The sequence below is a fragment of the Erythrolamprus reginae genome, chromosome 2 (genome assembly GCF_031021105.1).
Source record: "Erythrolamprus reginae isolate rEryReg1 chromosome 2, rEryReg1.hap1, whole genome shotgun sequence".
Classification (NCBI taxonomy): Eukaryota; Metazoa; Chordata; class Lepidosauria; order Squamata; family Dipsadidae; genus Erythrolamprus; species Erythrolamprus reginae.
Genome location: NC_091951.1, coordinates 159,627,374 through 159,648,606, shown reverse-complemented (window position 1 = coordinate 159,648,606; position 21,233 = coordinate 159,627,374). Strand labels below are relative to the sequence as shown.

Below are 21,233 nucleotides of genomic sequence, written 5' to 3'. Positions count from 1 at the left end.
CATCTCTATCCCTGACACAACATTCTTAGAATGTAGAGAGCCATCCATGTGTTCCTTCTACACCAATAGATTTGTCTCTCTTCACCTTTTAACTCAAGTTTCCTGCTGGAAGAAAAACTCTTAGGATGTCATGGTATCCCCAATGTTGCAGGTACCCAGAAACAATTGGGTTTGGCTCCTAACCAAGGCAGGCAACAAGACATTAGAGGAATGAAGGCATTACGAACTTGTCACTACCTACCCTGCTTCTACCTTCCCTGTTTTAAGGAGTTCCCAAAAGGAAGGAATTCAACCAAATTATGGCCATGTACAGCAAATGGAGAAGACAGAACTTTCCTGGAGGCTGAACAACACTTTTAATTCCACCTGAGTCATCAAGAAGAGTATGGATCAGGAAATCACAAAGCGGTTTAGCTAAGTCCAAGCCTGTTCTCTAAGGCCACGTGGCAACACAGTAGTGTTTTCTCTTCATGGGCTTTGCAGATTTGGTTTTCACGAGTTCTTCTCGTTTCTGCTCTTACTGGCAAGGAAAAAGCAGAAGCGTTCTTCCATCTATTTCCCCAGGCACTGAGCTGTGTATTGTAAACCAGGGTGGGGTGGGGTGTCTAATAAAGCCCTTTAAGAAACCCCATCTGTATAATACCCAGCAGGACACCACCAAAGCGGGATCTGGTATTCTTGCAGTTGCTCCCTTGCCATTTGCTTGAAGAAATAAAATGCAACCCTCCTGGGAGCAATTCACAGTTTAAGACACACAAATCAACGTTCCTTCACAGTTGAGTTTAGAGTATGACTGCCCTCTGGTGAACAATGCAAACACAGCCGTTATCTTGTCCAACCTGACAACAGGCACCTTCATTGTTTAACTACCAGCCCAAGGTAAGTTGAATACTTTCAAAATCAATACAACATGATCGGGTATTATTGATAAACGAACCGTCCACTCAAGGGAAGTCTATCCAGTTCACAGCCCAGCCTTCAAGTGCTAACTAGTGTTAACAATTTCCTATATTCAGGAAATGGAAGGGACATTCAGGTTTTCTGTGATAGGAGAACCATGTGGGTGGCATGGTCTCAAGTCTGCTCTTAAGCCCACCTAGTAACTCATGAAGGTGAGAAGTGGCACTGTCATTAAAAACAAAAAGTATGCCCGCTGCCCAGATCTGAGAAGACCGGGAACCATCACAAAGCCCTCTGCTATGACTGAAGTCATTTGTTTTTTGAGAAGCTCTCAGAAGCTGAACTTAAGTTCAGCCTTTTCATGCCGTGGGACTCTGGAGGCAAAGGAAAAAGCAGGCGGCCTGGGAAGCATATGAAGCATAAACCCTTAGCAAGCCGTTTAGACTTCTCCCCCAGCAGGAAACAGGGCTCCTTTCTTCCAATGAATGAGCCCATCAGCCTTGCATTATTCCCCAGTGCCCAGGCCTATGAGCGCATTAGCCTCAAGAGCACACTGAACATGGAATCAACTCCTCGAATCTCCACTAGCAGCCTAACGCAAGAAGCTGGAACTATTCATGGAAGAGATGCTCAGATCTCGGCACACAAAACGCACAGGTTTAACAAGGTTCGGAGATCCCATCCTTGCCAAAAGAAAACAGCCTTTCAGAAAAGCCAGTGTGGAATGAGTCAAGAGGAAGGCCCAGGAGTTCCACCGAAGTTCTTTCCTCTGGATAGCCGAGCAGTGACAACATGCTCCAACATGTAGCCAGGAACCGAGAGAGCGAGAGAGAGAGAGAGGGAGGCTCTGCTGGCATCTGAGGCAGGTCTGCAGCTGAAATCTGGTCGCAGAAAGCATTTGGCTTGGAAGGTTTAAGAGTCACCGTTTAATCCCGTTTTAAGTTACAAAAAGGAGGAGTGTGTGCACGCTACAAAATAACCTTGATATGGGAACATTAACCAGTTACAGCTTCCATTCTGTGCAGAGAACCTGCTCCAGTATGGCTGGGTAATGCCAGCAGGGAGGCCTCCAATACACCCCAGGCATGCTGGGATTCCGAGATTCAATGCAGGGATACCCCGCAGGTAGTGGAGTTTAAGATGCAGCAATCAATTCTGGCTTTGGTTTGACTCTGATGGGCGATTTTTCTGTGGAGAAGGAAAAACACACACAAAGAGGAAGGAGTTAATTGGTTTTGAATGGTTTGAGAGCCAGTTTATGCAATCCTGCCACTGACATACACCCAGAGCAACTTTTCAAGATCTCAGACATAGTTCTTTCTCTTTGCCTCCTGCTCCTGCAAACACCCCCTCCCAAGTGAATGGTGAATTCCTCTCTGTTCTTCCAGAATGATCAGACATGTGCATTTGTGCTTTCCATTCTTCAGGAGCTGCATTGATTTTTTTTTTCAAGGTCAACTAACAAACAGTGAAATATAACCTCCCCACTCCCTGCCCCAATCTTTCTGGAGAAGCTATGCTTAATTATGAGTGCACTCTTCAATTCTGGCCTCAGCAGATAAATCATATTCTCCCAGTGGGCACCTAATGCCTTTTAAGAGAGAGCTACTGTGACAAGGCATAGATGTTCATAGAAGAACATGCCAATCAACTGGGCGGCATTGTGCTACTATTAATCATACTGTGAATGCAGAATGGAAGTGGCAAGAGACGCTGTAGCACAAGCAGAGCAACATTGTGGTTGTTTTTGAAAGGCCTATTCTTCTGTCCAGTTTGGCTGAAAGCTTTCTTCTGATTCCGACTGATCTAGCCCATTTAAGGGAAGGATTAGTCAAATCAAGGAAAGATTTCAATAATAAACTCTGTAAATAAAAGCCAGATCCAGCTGCTTGCTAGAAGAGCTATTTATTTATTTACATATGATATTCTCTAATTGGGTAGCTCTTATATATTTGTTATTTCTCATATATGCTCTTATACGCGTGCTCTCAGCAGAGCCAGCCAAGGGCACATTCCACAAGTAAGCACTAAAGACAAAATATACAAAATATTGTAACATTTTGTGAAAACCTAAAAAAATAATCAGTTTTCACCCCCATAATAAAATAATCTGAAATTGACATTAAAGACTACAGATCAAAATACAGGTCTCTGGGGAAAAATGAAAGAGCAAAAATAGATTCTAATTCCCCCCCTCCCCCCAATTTCCCTGGCCTTCCAAAAAATATCAGAAGGAAGCAGCAAAACTATCAGGGGGAAAAAGCTTCACAGCAGTGGAGCCAACACCAGCATTACAGATTCAAAAAAAAAAATCACTTCCCAGAGTGGCATATACAAAGGACCTTTATCTGAAGAATGCAACCTCTGCGCTTACAACACACACAGGAAATCTTCCCTTCAGGACAGTGGGACTCAAACCTTTCAGAAATTTAGTATCCAATACTTTGAATCCAATTCAAAACTTTGTGGGTGGGCAGCTTAGCCAGAATATGTCACATGCTCCTGTTAAGATACATCTGAGAGAAGTATGGCCACTGCCATTTGGCTCTGAGGCCATTTCCAGTTGTTCTTAAAGAACATCTTTTACACCGAGTATGATGTAATAGTCCATATGATAGGTAAGCAAAGCAAAAACAATATGATCTCTCCAGAAAAGGTTTGAAATCATATAAAGGTTAGAAAAGATGCTTTAGATCAGGAGTGTCAAACTTGCGGCGTCATGTGACATTTTGCAGCTCCGCCTCCTTCGCTAAACCGGGTGTGGCAGTGGCCAATGTTTGACACATCTAGCCCGCGTGATGCAAGTTTGATACCCCTGTTCTAGACCACTTCATTGATCTGTGCATTCAAGGATGGCACAAGGCCCAAGAATCGATTCAACAAATTGTAAATTTACTCCTTCAGGAGAAAAAATAAAAGATATTAATGGTAGAGTAAGAAGTATCCCTCCCAATCATTTGAAAACTCACCAACTACCAAATACCAAGCCACTACCAAGTACCAAGGCTCATCCAGATTCAATTTTAATCTGTTGCATTTTAGGCAGGCTATAATCTGGTCCAAGCAGAACCAATTCTAAATACCTCATCTTACGAACCTAATTGGTTCCCGGGGGAGGTTCGTAAGACGAAAGGTTCGTAAGATTAATCCGTGCAACAACAAAAAAAAACCCCGCAAAAAAAAGGCCGCCGCCCGGCTGTCACCTTTTAAAACAGCCGGGGGGCTTCTCGGAGGCCTCCCGAACGCCGAACCCGGAAGTTCGAGTTTGGCGTTCGGGTTCAGGAGGACGCCGGGAAGCCTCCTGGCTGTTTTAAAAGGTGACAGCCGGGCGGCGAGGCTTCCCAGCAGCCTCCCGAACCCGAACTTTTGCCGAACTTCCGGGTTCAGCGTTCGGGAGGCCGTTGGGAAGCCCCGCCGCCCGGCTATCACCTTTTAAAACAGCCGGGGGGCTTCTCAGCAGCCTCCCGAATGCCGAACCCAGAAGTTCGGGTTTGGTGTTCGGGTTCAGGATGCTGGGAAGCCCCCCAGCTGTTTCAAAAAGCGACAGCCGGGCGGCGGGGCTTCTTGGCGGTGGCGGGTTCGTAAGAAGAAAAAAGTTCGTAAGAAGAGGCAAAAATTTTCTGAACCCCGGGTTCGTATCTCGGGTTGTTCGTAAGACGAGGGGTTCGTATCATGAGGTACCACTGTATGTGTGCTTTTAATTTATTTTCTAGAGCATCAGGTTTGGGGCATGATCAAAATTACAATTAACTTGCTAAAAAAAAATATCACCAGGAAACTGCTTTGGGAGTTTGCACTTCTTGGTAGTTGACATATTGTACTATAGATTCAGTTTGCAAGAGGTGCTTCAGAATATGGAGGAGTGCAGATATGGTACCTGCTTATGACTCATTTAAGCAGCTGTGTTGTCTTCCAGGACCATACAATGGCAGCTGTTGCAGAGAAACTTTTCCCTATTGCCACATGATATTGAAATCAGATGTGGCTGTTTTAATGAGTCATAGACTAAGGCTATATTTGCATAGCAAATAAAAAGGCACCCAGCAAGATCCTATTTTTCAGTTCTCATCCTTTTGCTTCCTACTTTCATTCTCTACAAATTCACTACAACATCACTTATTTTACTTTTCAGTGTTTGCTTTCAGAGAAAAAGAGACAAGCAAATTGAACAAAAAACAGGAGCCAGATGTTTTAAGACACAAATTAGAAGTAACTTTATTTTTTAATTAAGAGCTTCTAGATTTTAGTCTCTCATAGCAATTCAAAATTAGGCAAGAGATAGGAAAACAGTTAACAGTGTCTAGATAAGCAAAGTATTACTTTTAAAAGGTTGTTTATGTTCTCTGCTTGAAATGGGAGAAGCACTTGAGTATAATGTAATGAAAAAAATAACTTATGATCTCTATATGATATATACCAGTATGGTATAATGATTAAAGTGCAGGGCTGAGAAATGCCCAAATTCAAACCTCCATTGAACCACAGGGTGACTATGGACTATGGTGACATTCTCATATTAGAAGGGTTGCTAGCAGGATAAGATCAATAGATATCCATGCTGCTCCTTTGAGTTTCCAGAAAAAATATGGAATGTAACAATGGATAAAAGTGCAAAATAGCTTAGAATTTACAGGCTGAGATGCCAAAATATGGAAGAGCCAGGTCCAAATGAAATCTAATATAAATGCAAAATTCACTCATTTTTTCAATCTTCCCCTTTGTTGATACTGGGCTAAAACCCCACATCTGCTTTCAAGGTAATTTACAAATAATTACCACCAAGACGTATAAACATTAAAACTACAAACTCTAAGCTCTGCGGAGATTATAATAACTGGGTGGGGCCTGAATAGAGTCAAATTTGATACAAACTACAGTGGTACCTCTACCTAAGAACACCTCTATTTACGCATTTTTCTAGGTAAGAACCAGGTTTTCAATTTTTTTTTGCCTCTTCTCAAGAACCATTTTCTATTTACAAACCCGAGCCTCCAAACCTGTAACTAGAAAAGGCAGGGGGAAGCCTCCGTGGGGCCTTTCTAGGAATCTCCTGGAAGTAAAAAGGGCCAGAAAAGGTGGGTAGAAGCCTCCATGGGGCCTCTCTAGAAATCTCCTGAGAGGAAACAGGGCCCCCACCCTCCCTGTGGTTTCCCCAATTGCACACATTATTTGCTTTTACATTGATTCCTATGGGAAAAATAGCTTCTTCTTACAAATTTTTCTACTTAAAAAATGTTTCTTCTTACTTATTTTTCTACCTGGTCACGGAAGTTCATAAGTAGAGGTACCACTGTATTATAAATGGCCCTAGGGAAGTTTTGGAATGTTCTGTAGATTTCATTTCTGTCCTGAATGAAGTATTTATTAGACATAGCCAAAGACCAAGAGCCATCTTTGGCTTTGCGTACAATGACAATATCAAAAAGAGAGGATAAACTCCAAACAGATAATACTACCTGAAATCCTTTCTGGGGGAGGTTCTGAGGGAACCTCTGGAAGATCAATCTGCTCCTGGAAGAAAAGAATAAAAGGGTTCTTGTGAAACACACATTCTAAAGATAGGAAACAACTTTATATTAAGTGTAGAACTTTTAAATGCACAGGAAATAAATATCCAGTTTCCCCCAAAATAAGACATCCCCAATGAGCCTAGGGGTTTTGAGTGCACGGCAATAAAGCCAAGTGCTTATTTCAGTGTTTAAAAAAAATACAAGACAGGGTCTTGTTTTCGGGAAAACACAGATATGTTACCTTCAGTCTTCCATTTCTAGAGTTTTGAGCCTGTATTATTTATACTATGTCTCCAATACCTTGATGGGTAATTCTGATTAATTTGATTAAGTGAAGCTATTGACTCTTCAATGAATAAAGCTCAATTCACAAGGACTGTGTGGCGATAGACAAGTAGTTTTCTTGACATCAATAGAGGAATGGTTTGAAGTGGACTTTTTCACATCTAGTTTATAGTTCTTGGAATTCCTGGGTCAATGCTTTTCTATTTTTTTCATATCTCCCACAGCTGGCTAGTTGTTGATTATGCTAGCTGTGGATCTATGGTATTGTATAGTGTGGTTCATGCGTAGATGTTTCTTAGGAAATATTGTGGATTGCTCAAATATAGCTATGGGTTCATAGTAATTCAAATCGGATACATAGTCATCATTTTCTGTCAAGTAACAATGTATGGGCTCTGAGATACTATCCCTTCCTTTATCCCTGAAACTGCTGGTGGACACCAAAGTAGAAGAACTACAGGAGCTTCCTAACTTGTAAGAAACAATAACCAGAAGATTACTGAGGCTCACAGCAAGAAGATATAACATGAATTAATTTGTATTTTCTGCAAATCACTTATATCTCTCCTAATGTGGACCTAATAAATATACAGACACAAAGGCAATTTATAAGATATGCAGTCACATCAAGAATTACCCAAAAAATAAAATAATAATAATAATAATAATAATAATAATAATAATAATAATAATAATAAATATACTGCCATCAGATTATTTACGTACTTAACTTCTATCAGCAATCTATTAAAATGCTTAGAGTTCTGGGTTAAAGTTGTAATAAAGACTGGTTGAAATATGTCATCAGCTTTTGCTATTAGTATAACAAACTTCTTAAAACATGTAAAGAAGAATCAGAATTGAAAAAGCTCCTAATCTTAAGAGGGACCACACTTTCTCTAGTTCTTACTTTTGAATTTTGAATTGCTTTTGAATTCATAAGGGTACCGTATTTTTCAGAGTATAAAATACACCTTTCCCCACTAAGTGGGTGAGAATTTAGGTGCTTCTCATACATAGAATACAGGTGTTGGGGACTCCTGAACTCTCTGCGTGTGGCATTTTTGTCCTCCCAGGCTCCCAGAAGCACTCTGCAGGCCAAAAACAGGTGTGTTTTTGGCGAAAACAGGCTCATTTCTGGTGAAAACGGGCCGTGCAGAACACTGCAGAGTGCTTCTGGGGGCTGGGGAGGGCAAAAACGCAATGCAGAGGCCAAAAATGATTTTTTTCCCCTAGTTTTTCCTTCTGTGAATTTAGGTACATCTTATAGTCCAAAAAATTCAGTAATTACAATTCCCAGTATCTTCCCTAATCCTTTCCAAATATCTTCCCAGTTCACCTTAACATATAATTCCATCATTATTATCCTAACAGTGGGATTTTCTACCCTGAATTTTAGTTATTGGAGTGAAATATTTATTGGCCTCTTCTCTGCACAAGATCATAATAAATTATTGTTTTTCTTAACGTTAGCTTTTTCCCACCTATTTCTAACATGAACACAAAATGCAGCACACTAGCACTCATATGAATGCATACTTATTGTGGAAATAAAGCTTCATTATCCCAGAGTGAAGAACCAAATTTTGGAAAAACCCAAGAATAAATGGAAAATATTCTATTCTTCTATTTAAAGTGAATCTTGAAGGATCAAGATGAATCCTTTCAAGATTTAGAAGGGTAATGCAAATGATAAACAAATAGTCCTTGAACAGTTTATTTGGTGACTGTGCTAAGCTGCAACAGCACTGAAAAACCTTATATGACCATTTTTCACACTTATGACTGTTGCAGTATCCCTATGGGTCTATGACCCAAAATCTCAATGGTTGGCAACTAGCTCATATTAATGGGTGTTGCAGTGTCCCTGGGTCAAGTGATCACTTTTTGTGACCTTCTGACAAGCAAAGTCAATAGGAAAGCCAGATTCACTTAAAGCCATGCTACTAACTTAACAACTGCAATGATTCACTTAGCAACGGTGGCAAGAAACACAGGGCAAAATTCACTTAACCCTCATTTAGCAACAGGAGTTTTGGCCTCAATTGTGGTCCTGACTCAAGGACTACTTGTAATCTGAATATTTTGGGTGAAAATGCTGCTTCCTTATTAAAGATACCATTTCCAACTCCTGAACTAATTCCCTGATTTAGCCATTGGTGCTTACCTGAGTGATGGCATCTAATTCAGCTAAAATAGCATCTTCATCCTCTGTAGTGAAGCTTCCAGCCAATATCTCATCTATTTGCTGCAAAGAAAAAGGCAGACGGCTCGGTGAACACCGTGCAGAAACATTTCGGCAGGAAATGTCGCCAACATTTCAATTCCTTCATTGACATAAAAATTATATGAGCCATTATACCTGTTTCAGCCTCAGCTTCAATACTCAGGACTAATTTAATACACACTGCCAAGTAATATAATTAAAGTACTTTATGCTACATGTAAACAAATATGTTAAAAATTCAAGGGAGTGAAGTGGTAGAATGCAAGTCATAAAAACACAATGCCTTTGCACCAAGCAGTTGCAGAATGGACCATGTAAGCAGTACATACCCTCTGGTACTCTACAGCCTCTTGTGTTTCATCCATGATTCTTTCCACCTCTTCTATTGACATAACCTGTAAGAGAACCCCACAATTTTACATCAACAAGATGACTAGCAGTGGGACACAATTTAAGAGAGGGCAGGCAGCTCCGATCATACTTACTTGGTGCATTCTATTTAAACATTCATTGCCAATTTTGAGACCCTCAATCACTTTCAACTCAATCTGTGTGAATTCAATATCGTAAACCTGTAAGAGAGAAGACAAGGATCACAGAATGCCATGTCCTATCTGTAAGTGTTAAGGAAAGCACCCTGAAGATGTTTGAAGACTTCTAGCGAACAGAAAGCACCCTGTTTCACTGATTGACAGTTAGTACACTTGGATGGTCTGCATCAAGAATGGGCAATTAGTTTTCCCAAGAAGCTGTATCAGGAACTGGGATTGTTTTGGAGAACCAAACCAATAGAGCTGTGAAGATCTGTAGCCATGGAAGGGCGCACAGACTTAAAGGGGGGGGGGGGGGACCTCCAGCAGTTGTCTTCAAAATAAAAGCAAATCAAGTGGGCTGGACAATGACAGTGAAAGGACCAGATTTGGCCCAGGGGCTGTTAAAAAGCCTATATTGGTTCTACAGAATCCATGGACAGTAAAGCACCAAGCAAAATAAGTAGCATTTCCTTAATAAATGAGACTCTTCTTATGTCAGTAATAAAAGCAGGAGAAATCTAAATTCTGTAACTTCACTGTATGAATCAAATGAGGACCCTTATTGTTGGAGGCAATATGCTGACTCTGTAAACTATTTAGAGGGGTCTATAAAACACTTTGAAGTGGTATATAAGTTTAACTGCTATTGGTATCAGTGTCTACTGAACCATTAGGACAACTTGTTCAAATTGATTTTTGATGCCTCTCCCCTTTTCTTGCAAAAAGGCAAACTTGAACACATGAATGTATACATTATCATTTCTCTTTAAAATGAAAGGATATTACAGCTGTGACAAGTTTGATAAGGGGCTGGATAAGTAACAAAAAGAGATGGAATGAGGGACAGGTCTGCCAGCATCATGTGACCATTAAAGCAACTAATGCTGTTCAAAGCTATCATTCTGTTCTCAAGACAAGCATTGTACACTTGTGCCAAGACCTGGGATACCGTGAATACTTGCAGATAATCTGATAATTTTAAGTATCAAAAAACACCCCACAAAATATGTTTGAACCACAGCTCAGATTTCTTTTAAAGACCATCATGGTCCCACTGCACAAACAGCAGTCAAATGGCTAGCAGTATCTTGGTTAATCATTTGGTTAAAAATTCATAGGTTGGCTTATCTGAGGGGGACATATATTTTTTACTAAATTGTGAGGGTCAGCTTATCTGTGAGCATATGCAGTACTCCTAAAAGAAGCTTAAATCACAGCATTCCACATGAATCCTGAGTTAAAGAAATCCTCTTATATTAAAAGTAAATTAAATTAAACACAGCTTACACGTAAACTACACTTCAGAAATCCTGAAAATCAAGTGACCAGATGCAATTCAGAAAACCCATCCCACATACCATGCGCTCTAAATTGCTAATTTGGTTTTCAGTTTTGTCTAATAATTGCTCTTCATAACGCTTCTTCTTTAGCAGAAGTTTGGCCTTCCTAGGAGGAGAAAAAAAGAAGTGGATGAAAAAGCAAGTCTAGAAAAAAAGTATTTATTTGTTTATTGATTGATTGATTGATTTTGTCCAATACACAATGAGTGTTTTAGTGGGTATACACATAGTTAAATACATAAGGAACATTATAGAGGAGATACTCATAGTAAAATATATCTAAAAAAGAACAGAAGAGAAGATATAGGAATAGAACATATCAATGAAAGAATAGAAGAAAAGATATAGGAATAGAAGAAAGCTCTAGGAGATATAGCAGAGCAATAGGACAGGGGACGGAAGGCACTTTAGTGCACTTATGCACGCCCCTTATAAACCAAGCCATTTTTGTCCCAGCTCAATAGAAAAAAATAATTTATTTCAGGGCTTGATAAATTGACAAGTTAACTAAATATCCTCTGAAAAACATATAGGTCAGTTAGAGACCTAGTCTGGCATATTGCCTCTTGTCAAGCAAACCTTATTTTTCACCATATAGCCAACAAAACTGATGTATTTATTTCCTAGAAATCTTTTTAACCCTTTAAAATGCTTTAAAAGTATGCAGCCATTATGTCAACACTCTACAGTGATTAAATTGCATTGTCTGTCCAACTGTTTCTAGGTTTTTTAAAAATTTAAATTATTTACAGTTACTGAAAAAAAAAAATAGTAACAGAAAACCTAAGAAAATAGTAGAAAAACACAATAGCTGCAATCACTCCCCACCTCAAACATCCAATCCAGAAATAGCCAAATGGTTACAAACATAAAAATTATTATTCAATCCAATCTCTCTTAAAAATAAAGGTTTTTTTTAACTTTTAGAAGTTTGTTGGTATGGAAATGAGATGGGCCGCCTGACAAGATAATTATGGAACTTAGGGGCATTTACTGAAAAAGTTGCAATCAAAAGGATTGTTGGGACACACCAACAGCAGTCTCCACTATACACAGCAGAGAACTAGAAAGCATAGGAGGGCATAGTTCACCAGCAGGCATCATTTGGCTAAGGCTGTATTGTAATCTGGCACTACAGGTATATACTATATAGAACCAATTTCTTCTAAGTTCAGGTGTCCAACTCGTTGCCATCATGTGACTTTTTCCCATTTGCGGAGCTTGGGTGGGTGTGGCCTGTGTGTGATGCATCTGGCCTGCGGGCTACCAGTTTGACACCCCTCATCTAAGTGGTGTCAAGCACAATTTATGCAGTTGAGTTTCCTGCATTTGGGGAAATTGCAGTGGTCAGCACACCTGGAGTGCAATGGATGACCCTCACCATGGAAAAACCAAACTTGGGAAACACCAAGTGGTGTCTAAGCCATGAGGTTAGAAGTGGGAGACTGTGTTAAATCCTGCCTTAACCATGAAAGATGGCTGGATACCTTTGTGCTAATCACTCTCTCTCCCAACCTACCTCACAAGGTTGTTATTGTGGAGAAAACAGGAGGCGGAAGGTATGTTTTGATATATTTGACACCTTAAAATTATTTGTAAGAATAATAAAGGTAGGGTACAAATAAATATAAATAAATAACTATAAGCTCCAACTCTGTCCAGAAGTGACTTACTCTTTCTTGCCATCTTTTAGTAGTTGACGAGCAAAAATCCTTTCTCGCTCCAGCTGTAGAGAAATCTTTTTCTGATATTGCTTTAATTTGTCTCGTTGCTGTTTTAGTTGCTGGAGAAGAAAACAAACAGTCCATTAGAAGAAATATTTTCTTCCTTAAGAAGATATAGCTGTGAACTCAGCAATCTTGATCTCCAATCTACTGTGCTGAAAAATACTGGAAAGTTAAACAATTTGAAAGTTAAGCTATGCAAAATTAAAGTCAAGTCACTGCTAGTGGTTCATTGTTATAAATCATATATTAAAAACACTAAAAAAATAAGTGAGATGGTAAGAATTATTGCCATCCAGTGGCCTTCACACATTTCTGAATTTCAAGCCACCAAGGGTGCCTTATTAGAAACAGGAAGTTTAAGTATCATTCAGAATTATTTATGTTGCTATGAATTCACTAATAAAAAAGTCTGATCCTTCAAATTCAGTTCCTCTCATACTGTATATGGCCACTAACTGGAATTCAGAGGGTAACAGGTTCCCTCTTCTGGCTAATAATATATTTTTAATTGAAAAAAATATGTAACTGTATTCCAACATTTCTTTCCATTTTGTACAGAGTTTTAATATCGTCAGTTCAATTACGCCCAACAATGGTGATCTACTTAAATTCTAATGTAATAAATATAAATACATGATAATTTTAGTCATATGGAAATGCGGAAGAACCAAAAGTGAAAATGGTTCACAACTTATCTGCTGACAAATTCAGCACAGTAAGTAAATCTGCACTGAAAGCCATCACATATATAAAACGGCTCCTCATAAAATAATAAAGGAACTCTGAAGTGTCATGAAACATTCTGATAATGCAATCCACTGTAAGGCACTCAGATTTTTATGTTAAGTGAAGAACTGTGATTCATGTACGGCATGTACTTCGTGTGTAAAAATGTTGCAGGTCCAATCCCTGGCTCTTTCAAGTAGGATTAGAAAATATTTCTGCTCAAAACTTTCACTCTTGACAGCAAGACTCTGACTGTAAGAACTAATACAAAGCTATATAAATGCCTTGGCTTGGAATGATATAAATTCAATTTCCTACGTATGTTTAGTGGCCAGATTAAGACTTTGGAACATGATAGGTAAAACAAAGACCAGTTGTTTGAGAATTCCTCTTTCAAGAAAAGATCTCTTATTTCCTATTCAATGATCTTGCATTTTACTTTATGCATTTCTACAACCTGCAGAATTTCTCCATTCTACGTGTCCTTTTCTCAAAAAATATTCTTTGCTTCCTGGTAGTTAAGCTGCTTTCCAACTTATTTCACATTATTGAAATAGTAGTATGTTATGCTTTGTAACATTCAAGGCATTCAGAAAAATTCTACCCCCCCCCCCCCAAAGTATGACATTGATTCTAACTTTAAAAAGGACTCAGCAACTTCAGGATATTTTTAAGATCATCTAAAAAGCTGTCATAGTTTTGCGATGGAGGATTTGAGTCAAAACACTTGGGCTTAAGCAAGACTTCAAGCCAAGATTCCCAATTCTAGACAGCATATAATATCCAGGGAGCTTCCACCCATCTACCAGTCATTGGCTTATGGCTGTGTTCTCACAAAGTGACTGGGGCTAAAAATAGGTTATGCAATCACATACAGCTTGTTATTCCATGATAATTTATATACATATACACACACACACACAAAATTATTTTATTATTTTATCCAACAAGCTATTGGTTGGTGCATTCTGCCTCATGGCACTGACATGCCAAAGAAAGAAAATATTTGTAACCTCTGCTTAAAATCAGGGGCCCTCGGTGCTCTCTGAAGTTTTGCTGTTGGCCTTGCAGACCCAAACTAAGGTAACATCAAAAGTGCTAGTAACATCATGATCATCATCTGGCACTGATGATGTTACCTAGTTTGGGTAATGAAATGATTACAAGGCCACCACCAAGCTTCAGAGAGCACCGAGGACCCGTCAAAGGAAAAGAAAGGTGGCAGGTCAATATTTTGTATATATGCACACATGTATGCATGCGTGCATGTGTATGTGTGTAAATATATGTGTGTAGCATATTTTTGCTGATAATGAAAAGGAAGGGAGACTAGTATAGATCTATTTCGAGCTTATTATGCTCTCATCAGGTAGTCATATCTATAGGGTTTTTTTCCTGTCGAATCACCCTGGTATATCAAAATATGGGAGGGAGCATTTTTATTATCAGTGTGTGTGTGTGAATGTATGTATATATGTGTGTGTGTGTATGCGCATACATACACATATATATACATACATACATGCACACACATGCACGCACACACACACATATATACATATACACACATATATATATATGTATGCGCATACACACACACACACATACATGTTTGGGCTAGCTGATGAGAGCAAAATAGCTTGAAATAGATCTATACTAGTCTCCCTTCCTTTTCATTATCAGCAAAAATATGTTCCACACACATACACACACATAGAGAGAGAGAGTTATACACTTTTTATTTAAAGAAAAAAGGGGGGGGAGAAAAGTGGAAAAAGACTGCGAGAAAGTCAGTGGAAGAAGTCGCCGCCCGTAAAGGAGAACAAAAGTCGCTTCCGTTCCCGCCTTCCTGAGTTACACGCCCGTGCAGGTGCATCTCTTTCGCCCCCTTCTCTCACGTGCCAGAAACCCCGATGGGCACCTGGAGCGCTCGGTCTTTTTTTCTTTTTGCATTCGTCCCTCCAGAGGAGGAACCAGGCTGGGCGAAGGCAGGAAAGGGGTGAGCGAGCAGAGCAGCCAGAGTTACCCCGCAGGAAAGGCAGCCCTGCTGGGTCCGATGCCAGAGAGAGAGAACCTGAAGCTTGAACAGCAACCTGCCATTCCCACCAGCTTTCCCCCACCACCCCTTCCTCCCCCGTCCCCGCTCTCACCAGCACGGCCTTATCTTGCTCGGTAACGCGGGTCTGCCGCTTGCGACCGAACAGATTCCCCATCGCCCCGTCCCCGCCCGCGCGGCCTGGCCTACATCGGCCCCACCCGTGCCTTACTTCAGTACGGAGGCCACCGAGGCTCTATTCTGGTAGAACACGAGACCCGCTAGACTCGGAGCGAAATCGACGGCGGACTTACGTCGCGGACTTAAGAAAGTGCAGAGGAAAACTTCCCCCCACTTTTTCTTTTGGATAGCACACTTCCGGGACAAGTTGTGGTTTTACTCTGACACACTGAAGGTAGGATTCAACTTTCGATTCTCTAAGTAGCTTTTCTCCCGCCTTCCGGGCAGGAAGTGACATATGCCGTACCCTTTTACCGTAACGCATGCTATATAACGGAGTAGTTTCCCCTTCAGTTCAGTATTTTAGGGGTGTGGGTGTGAGGGGAATGTAGCTTTCTTTTCTGAGAGAGCGATTGGCAGTTGATAATACTTTCAAATGACTCCTGCATTCAATTCCTGACGCTAAACTTTATTCTTTGCGTTCCTGGGATTTTTAATTTTTTCTTTTTGTGAGACCTTCCCTATGTATGGGGCGTGCATAAGCGCACCGTTGTGCCTACCATCCTTGCCTTACTGCCCTATTGTCCAAATTTGCCTGTGGTTACTTTGCTTTTGTTTATGTTTATATCAATACCTTGTACAATATCTTGTACATGTTTTGACAAATTTATTATTACTTTTTACTTATGTTTATACGAACTATTATACATGTTTGACAAATATAAACCCAATAAAATTTAAATAAATGAAAATAAAGAGGTTTCTACCATTTTTGCGATCAGTTTCATTAAGTCTCAGTGGATTATGGATACAGATTGAGTATTACCCAGAAATAAACAAAAAAATTTGTAGGAAGGAAGACAAGTTAAAAGTGGCTTTTCCTAGTTTCTTAACAAATTTTAAAAATGCAAAAGCAAAATTCCATGCGAATCAAATGCACGGCAGCGACACGAAGCCCAATTGCTGATAAATAAATAAATAAATAATATCAAACAATAAATAATATCAAACAAAGGATGCTAAAGAAAATAGCATCCTTGGTTTGATATTATTTAGATGGATCTTTGACATGCAGTCCACACCAGCCTTAATAATGGATCCAACATTCAGTATTAATTTAAGGCCAGTAGAATATGCAGGGAAGTCAAAATCTGCCCAATGGCAGATGCCCTGAACCGTTCAAAAGTACATCTATGTGGCACTCGTGTACAAAAGGACCAAGATTTTGGATTATGACCCTGCTCCAACATTTTATGGATTTTATTCCATCCTTCCAATGGACGTTCCTATTTGATGCAATTTTAAGCTTGATCACGCAGCATGGCGCTTCACTTTAATAGTCATTTCTGAGAAAACATGATCCAGGAAACCTGAAAGGTGAGGGTAGGAGTTTATAAATCTCCTCCCAGAAATTATTTTTTGTCTTTGTACCCTGATATGTTTTCCCGGTTTGTAGTAGCTTGGTAGCTCCTGCCACTACCCTAGGATTATCCTATATTTTAGGATACTTCACCTGCCGTCCACTGTTTAACGCTGGAGTGGAAAAGAAATCATAACTCTCACAAAACATCAAAGTGGAAAAATTCTAGGAAGTGCATGCAGTATAAAATCAGCTCTCCTCCCCCCCCCCCGCCACCTTGAAGGACAAATATCATAGAAGGTAAAAAAAAATCAAAGTTAATTAAAACTGAGAAAATAAAACAGAAAACTTTTTTTAACCTTAAAATGAGACATTCTGTATGGAGCTCCCCAGATTAAAAAATATATAATTTCCTAATTAGTTAAAAGAAAAATTGAAAAGAATATATACTTTTCTGCAGATAAAGAGCAATATTAGGATTTTTAAAAATACAGATAGGGTGGGTGGGGTTATCTTTATGAACACTTATCACAGTACCAAAAAGTAACCTACCACAACTTAGTGGCAGGGGTGGGCTACTGCCTGGATGAGGGGGAACACAGTGGGGTAGCAAAATGGAGCTCCACCCCAGAGCACCCAATTTGCACTAAAACATGTTGAAAGAAAATGCATAAGCCACACCCACAGTGAAGTAGTAAAAATTTGGGGAGCCTTTCACTGCTTAGTGGGTATAGATTTTGATTATTTCTTCAGTTTTAAAGTAGATTGTGTTCACAGTCTGTGGGTTTCTCCAGTTTCTTTGAGATAGCAAATGTTCACAGAGGCCACTGAGATAAAAACTTATTCTTCAGGTAGCCTTTTTCTGCAGAATCCTCTCTTGTTATGGTTGTTTTTAAAGGCCAAACCTCCATTGGAGGACTCTCCAAATCCTTGGAGTGGGGTGGCATATAAATATAAACATACAAACAAACGTGCTGGGATTTCTTAATTTATGTGACAAATTACATTGTAAGTGTAATATGGAATCTGTCATACAAAATGCAATAAAATATTGACTACACAAGCTAGGATCAGGTTAGATGAATGCACATCATTGCTTGGCTTGTAGAAATAACTTTTTCCATGATGAAATCCCTTCCGTTCTATACCAATAATTTCAATGTTTTCACTGAAATTAGCATTCAAACCCACTCAGACACATTTTATTTGCATGTAAATTTAGAGATGCCCAGTCACATTTATATAATAATCTTGCGCAGGGAAAGAAAATATTTGAAATACAGAAATATAATTGCCCTCTGTTCCACCCATCAGCCGGAAGTCAAGAGGAGGAATCATATTTAAGGGGGGGAAAGTAGGGATTTGCCCCAAAATTGATAAGAAAGAGAACCGATATGAATGTAATGAAGCCTGGAGGAGGCTTTTGGTTAACAGCTGGTACTTCCCACGCTGTCTAAATACTGTTCCCATTTTATTATATGCCAGCTCTTCAAAGTGATTTGTGAAGAATATATTAAAAAATATACCCTCCTCTGCTGCTTCTGTGCATTTAGATGGGTACAGAGGGGGAAATGGATCTCTGGTTTTTCTAGAGTTACTTTTTTCTTTTCCCATCCTAAGGAATCTATAGCATACAATGGAAGTGATCTTCAGAAAGAAACAACTTTTTAAGATTATTATTTTATCCAACACCATCAGAGTAGGCATGTTTGTTTCTTTATTTAACTCTTTTTTAAAATAGAGTTTATTAGTTTTCCATTATTTTCTTTAAAAACAGGAATACAATGGTACAATAAGTAATTCTGCATTGTTACATTATTGCATTTGATTCCTTTGAGCTTCTTCACATTTTATAACTTAATTACATTATACTTAATCTCTTTTTTGAAAGATTGATATAGAAAGTTGCCCATACAGAAGAAAATCAAGCAGGGCTATTTTGAGTTTTTTTTCTCTCCTCACTGTTGCTTCAGTCACTAGATTGTGTAATTTTAGGATTACAAAGTCCCTCTTTAATTATTCCTTCATGCCTTTTACAATATCATTTATTTCCAGGACTCTGTGTTGGTTGCCAGTCAGCTTCAGGTGAAACTTAAAGTTTTGGTGCTAATTCTAAAGTCCTACATGGTTACCTGCTTTCTCCCTTTAGAATTGGACTGGTCAGTTTGATCTAAATGGAAGAAACTGTTAGTAGCTATCTACCCAGTGGAGGTGAAAAGGCCCAAGGCTTGGAGGTACTATGTTTCTCCAATAGCAGTTTGGTCTTTTTATAACAGCCTCCTACTCACCTACTAGATATTGGGTTGGTTCCCAATGACTGCTTTTTAGAAGCACCTCAAAATAGATATTTTCTGGAGGGCATTTGGGCTGTAATACTATCTTGCCTGACCATACAGAGATAATTTATATAAGATGTTCTACCGGTGGCCCTTCGCCCCAGCAAGATTAATGAAAATTTGCCCAGATCTGAAAAGTGAATGTTGGAAATATAAATCAACACGTGGCACATACTATCATATATGGTGGACGTGTCCAGAAACAAATAAGTTTTGGATTAAGATTCAAAATTGGTTAAAATTACTCAGTTACTCTAATTGAGTAATTCATACTCATTAGAGTATTAATTAGAGTATGAATTAGAATTAAAACCCGAGACATATCTTTTAGGAATTATCAGAGGATGAGAAGGCCAACTATTATTTAATAATACATATATTAACTGCAGTTCAACTGGTTTTCTCAAAATTGGAAAAAAGGAGTACCATCTGATGATATGGTAATTAGGAAAATACTAGAATGCGCAAAATGGAGTAAACTTACACTAGAGTTACAGAACAAACAGAAAAAAGAATACTATACTGTGTGGGGTAAATTCTATAACTGGATTGATGGAAAGAAGGAAACAGGATAATTGTAAATTAAAAAAATGGAGAAACCGAAGGAACAGAAATGTAACCATAAATATGTCTTTAAGTTTGATGTCTTTGTTGCACTTTATCTTTTTTTTCTTTTTGTTTTCTAAAAAATCAAATAAAAAATAAATTTAAAAATACTATCTTGCCTGGGTTTAATTATGTTACATACTTGTATTTTGCTCTCAATTTTTTAAATTTTAAATAAAAATTTAAATTGTGAATATTTTAATGTTGCATTGTTATTATCCTTTTTATATGTGTCTATAAATGTGAATAATATTCCCCTCAGATTCAAACATTTCTTACTCCCCCTCAAGAGGCAGACTTAGGAACAATTTTGGGTCTCTAAACAGAAGCATGTAGAAAGCCAAGATAGTCAATTGATCTAGGACAGGAGTCAGCAACCTTAAACACTCAAAGAGCCACTTGGACACATTTTCCACAGAAAAGAAAATACCAGGAGTCACAAAACCCTTTTGACATCTAAAATCTAAAGTCTACGGAGAGGGGCGGCATACAAATCAAATAATCAAATCAAATCAAATCAATTCAAATCAAATCAAAGCCCTTACAGAGTAGTGCCGAGGATTTTAACACGTTTTTCGCTGATAAAATCGCTCAGATCCGGGCGGACCTCGACTCCAATTGGAAAACAGAGTCGGCTGACAACGAGTCAGTTGAGGTGACTGGGGCACGTACTTGTCCATCTGTCTGGGAGGAGTTTGATCTGGTGACACCTGATGAAGTGGACAAGGCCATTGGAGCTGTGAGTTCTGCCACCTGTTTACTGGATCCGTGTCCCTCCTGGCTGGTTTCGGCCAGCAGAGAGGTGACACAGAGCTGGGTCCAGGAGATTATCAATGCTTCCTTGGGGAGGGGATCCTTCCCATCATCCTATAAAGAGGCGCTCGTGTGCCCCCTCCTCAAGAAGCCTTCCCTGGACCCAGCCGTACTTAATAACTACCGGCCAGTCTCCAACCTTCCCTTTATGGGGAAGGTTGTCGAGAAGGTGGTGGCACTCCAGCTCCAGCGATCCTTGGAAGAAGCCGATTATCTAGGTCCCCAGCAGTTGGGTTTCAGGCCCAGTTACAGCACGGAAACTGCTTTGGTCGCGTTGATGGATGATCTCTGGCGGGCCCGGGACAGGTGTTTATCCTCTGTCCTGGTGCTTCTTGACCTCTCAGCGGCTTTCGATACCATCGACCATGGTATCCTTCTGCACCGGCTGGAGGGGTTGGGGGTGGGAGGCACTGTTCTCCAGTGGTTCTCCTCCTACCTCTCTGGCCGGTCGCAGTCGGTGTTAGTGGGGGGTCAGAGGTCGACTCCGAGGTCTCTCCCTTGTGGGGTGCCTCAGGGGTTGGTCCTCTCCCCCCTGCTATTTAATATCTACATGAAACCACTGGGTGAGATCATCCAAGGGCATGGGGTGAGGTATCATCAGTACGCTGATGATACCCAGCTTTACATCTCCACCCCATGTCCAGTCAACGAAGCA

At 39.6% G+C, this 21,233-nt stretch overlaps 1 protein-coding gene across 1 annotated transcript; it reads right to left on the bottom strand.

Moving 5' to 3' along the window:
• Positions 1-332: 332 nt before the first annotated feature.
• On the bottom strand, positions 333-15,583 carry CHMP6 (charged multivesicular body protein 6). Its single transcript, XM_070740215.1, has 8 exons — positions 15,399-15,583; positions 12,469-12,578; positions 10,814-10,901; positions 9,408-9,494; positions 9,252-9,317; positions 8,863-8,943; positions 6,357-6,411; positions 333-2,088 (listed from the first exon to the last, which is right to left on the bottom strand). The coding sequence occupies exons 1-8, from the start codon at positions 15,459-15,461 to the stop codon at positions 2,036-2,038; spliced, it is 603 nt and encodes a 200-aa protein (XP_070596316.1). The 5' UTR covers positions 15,462-15,583; the 3' UTR covers positions 333-2,035.
• Between the last annotated feature and the right edge of the window lie 5,650 nt (positions 15,584-21,233).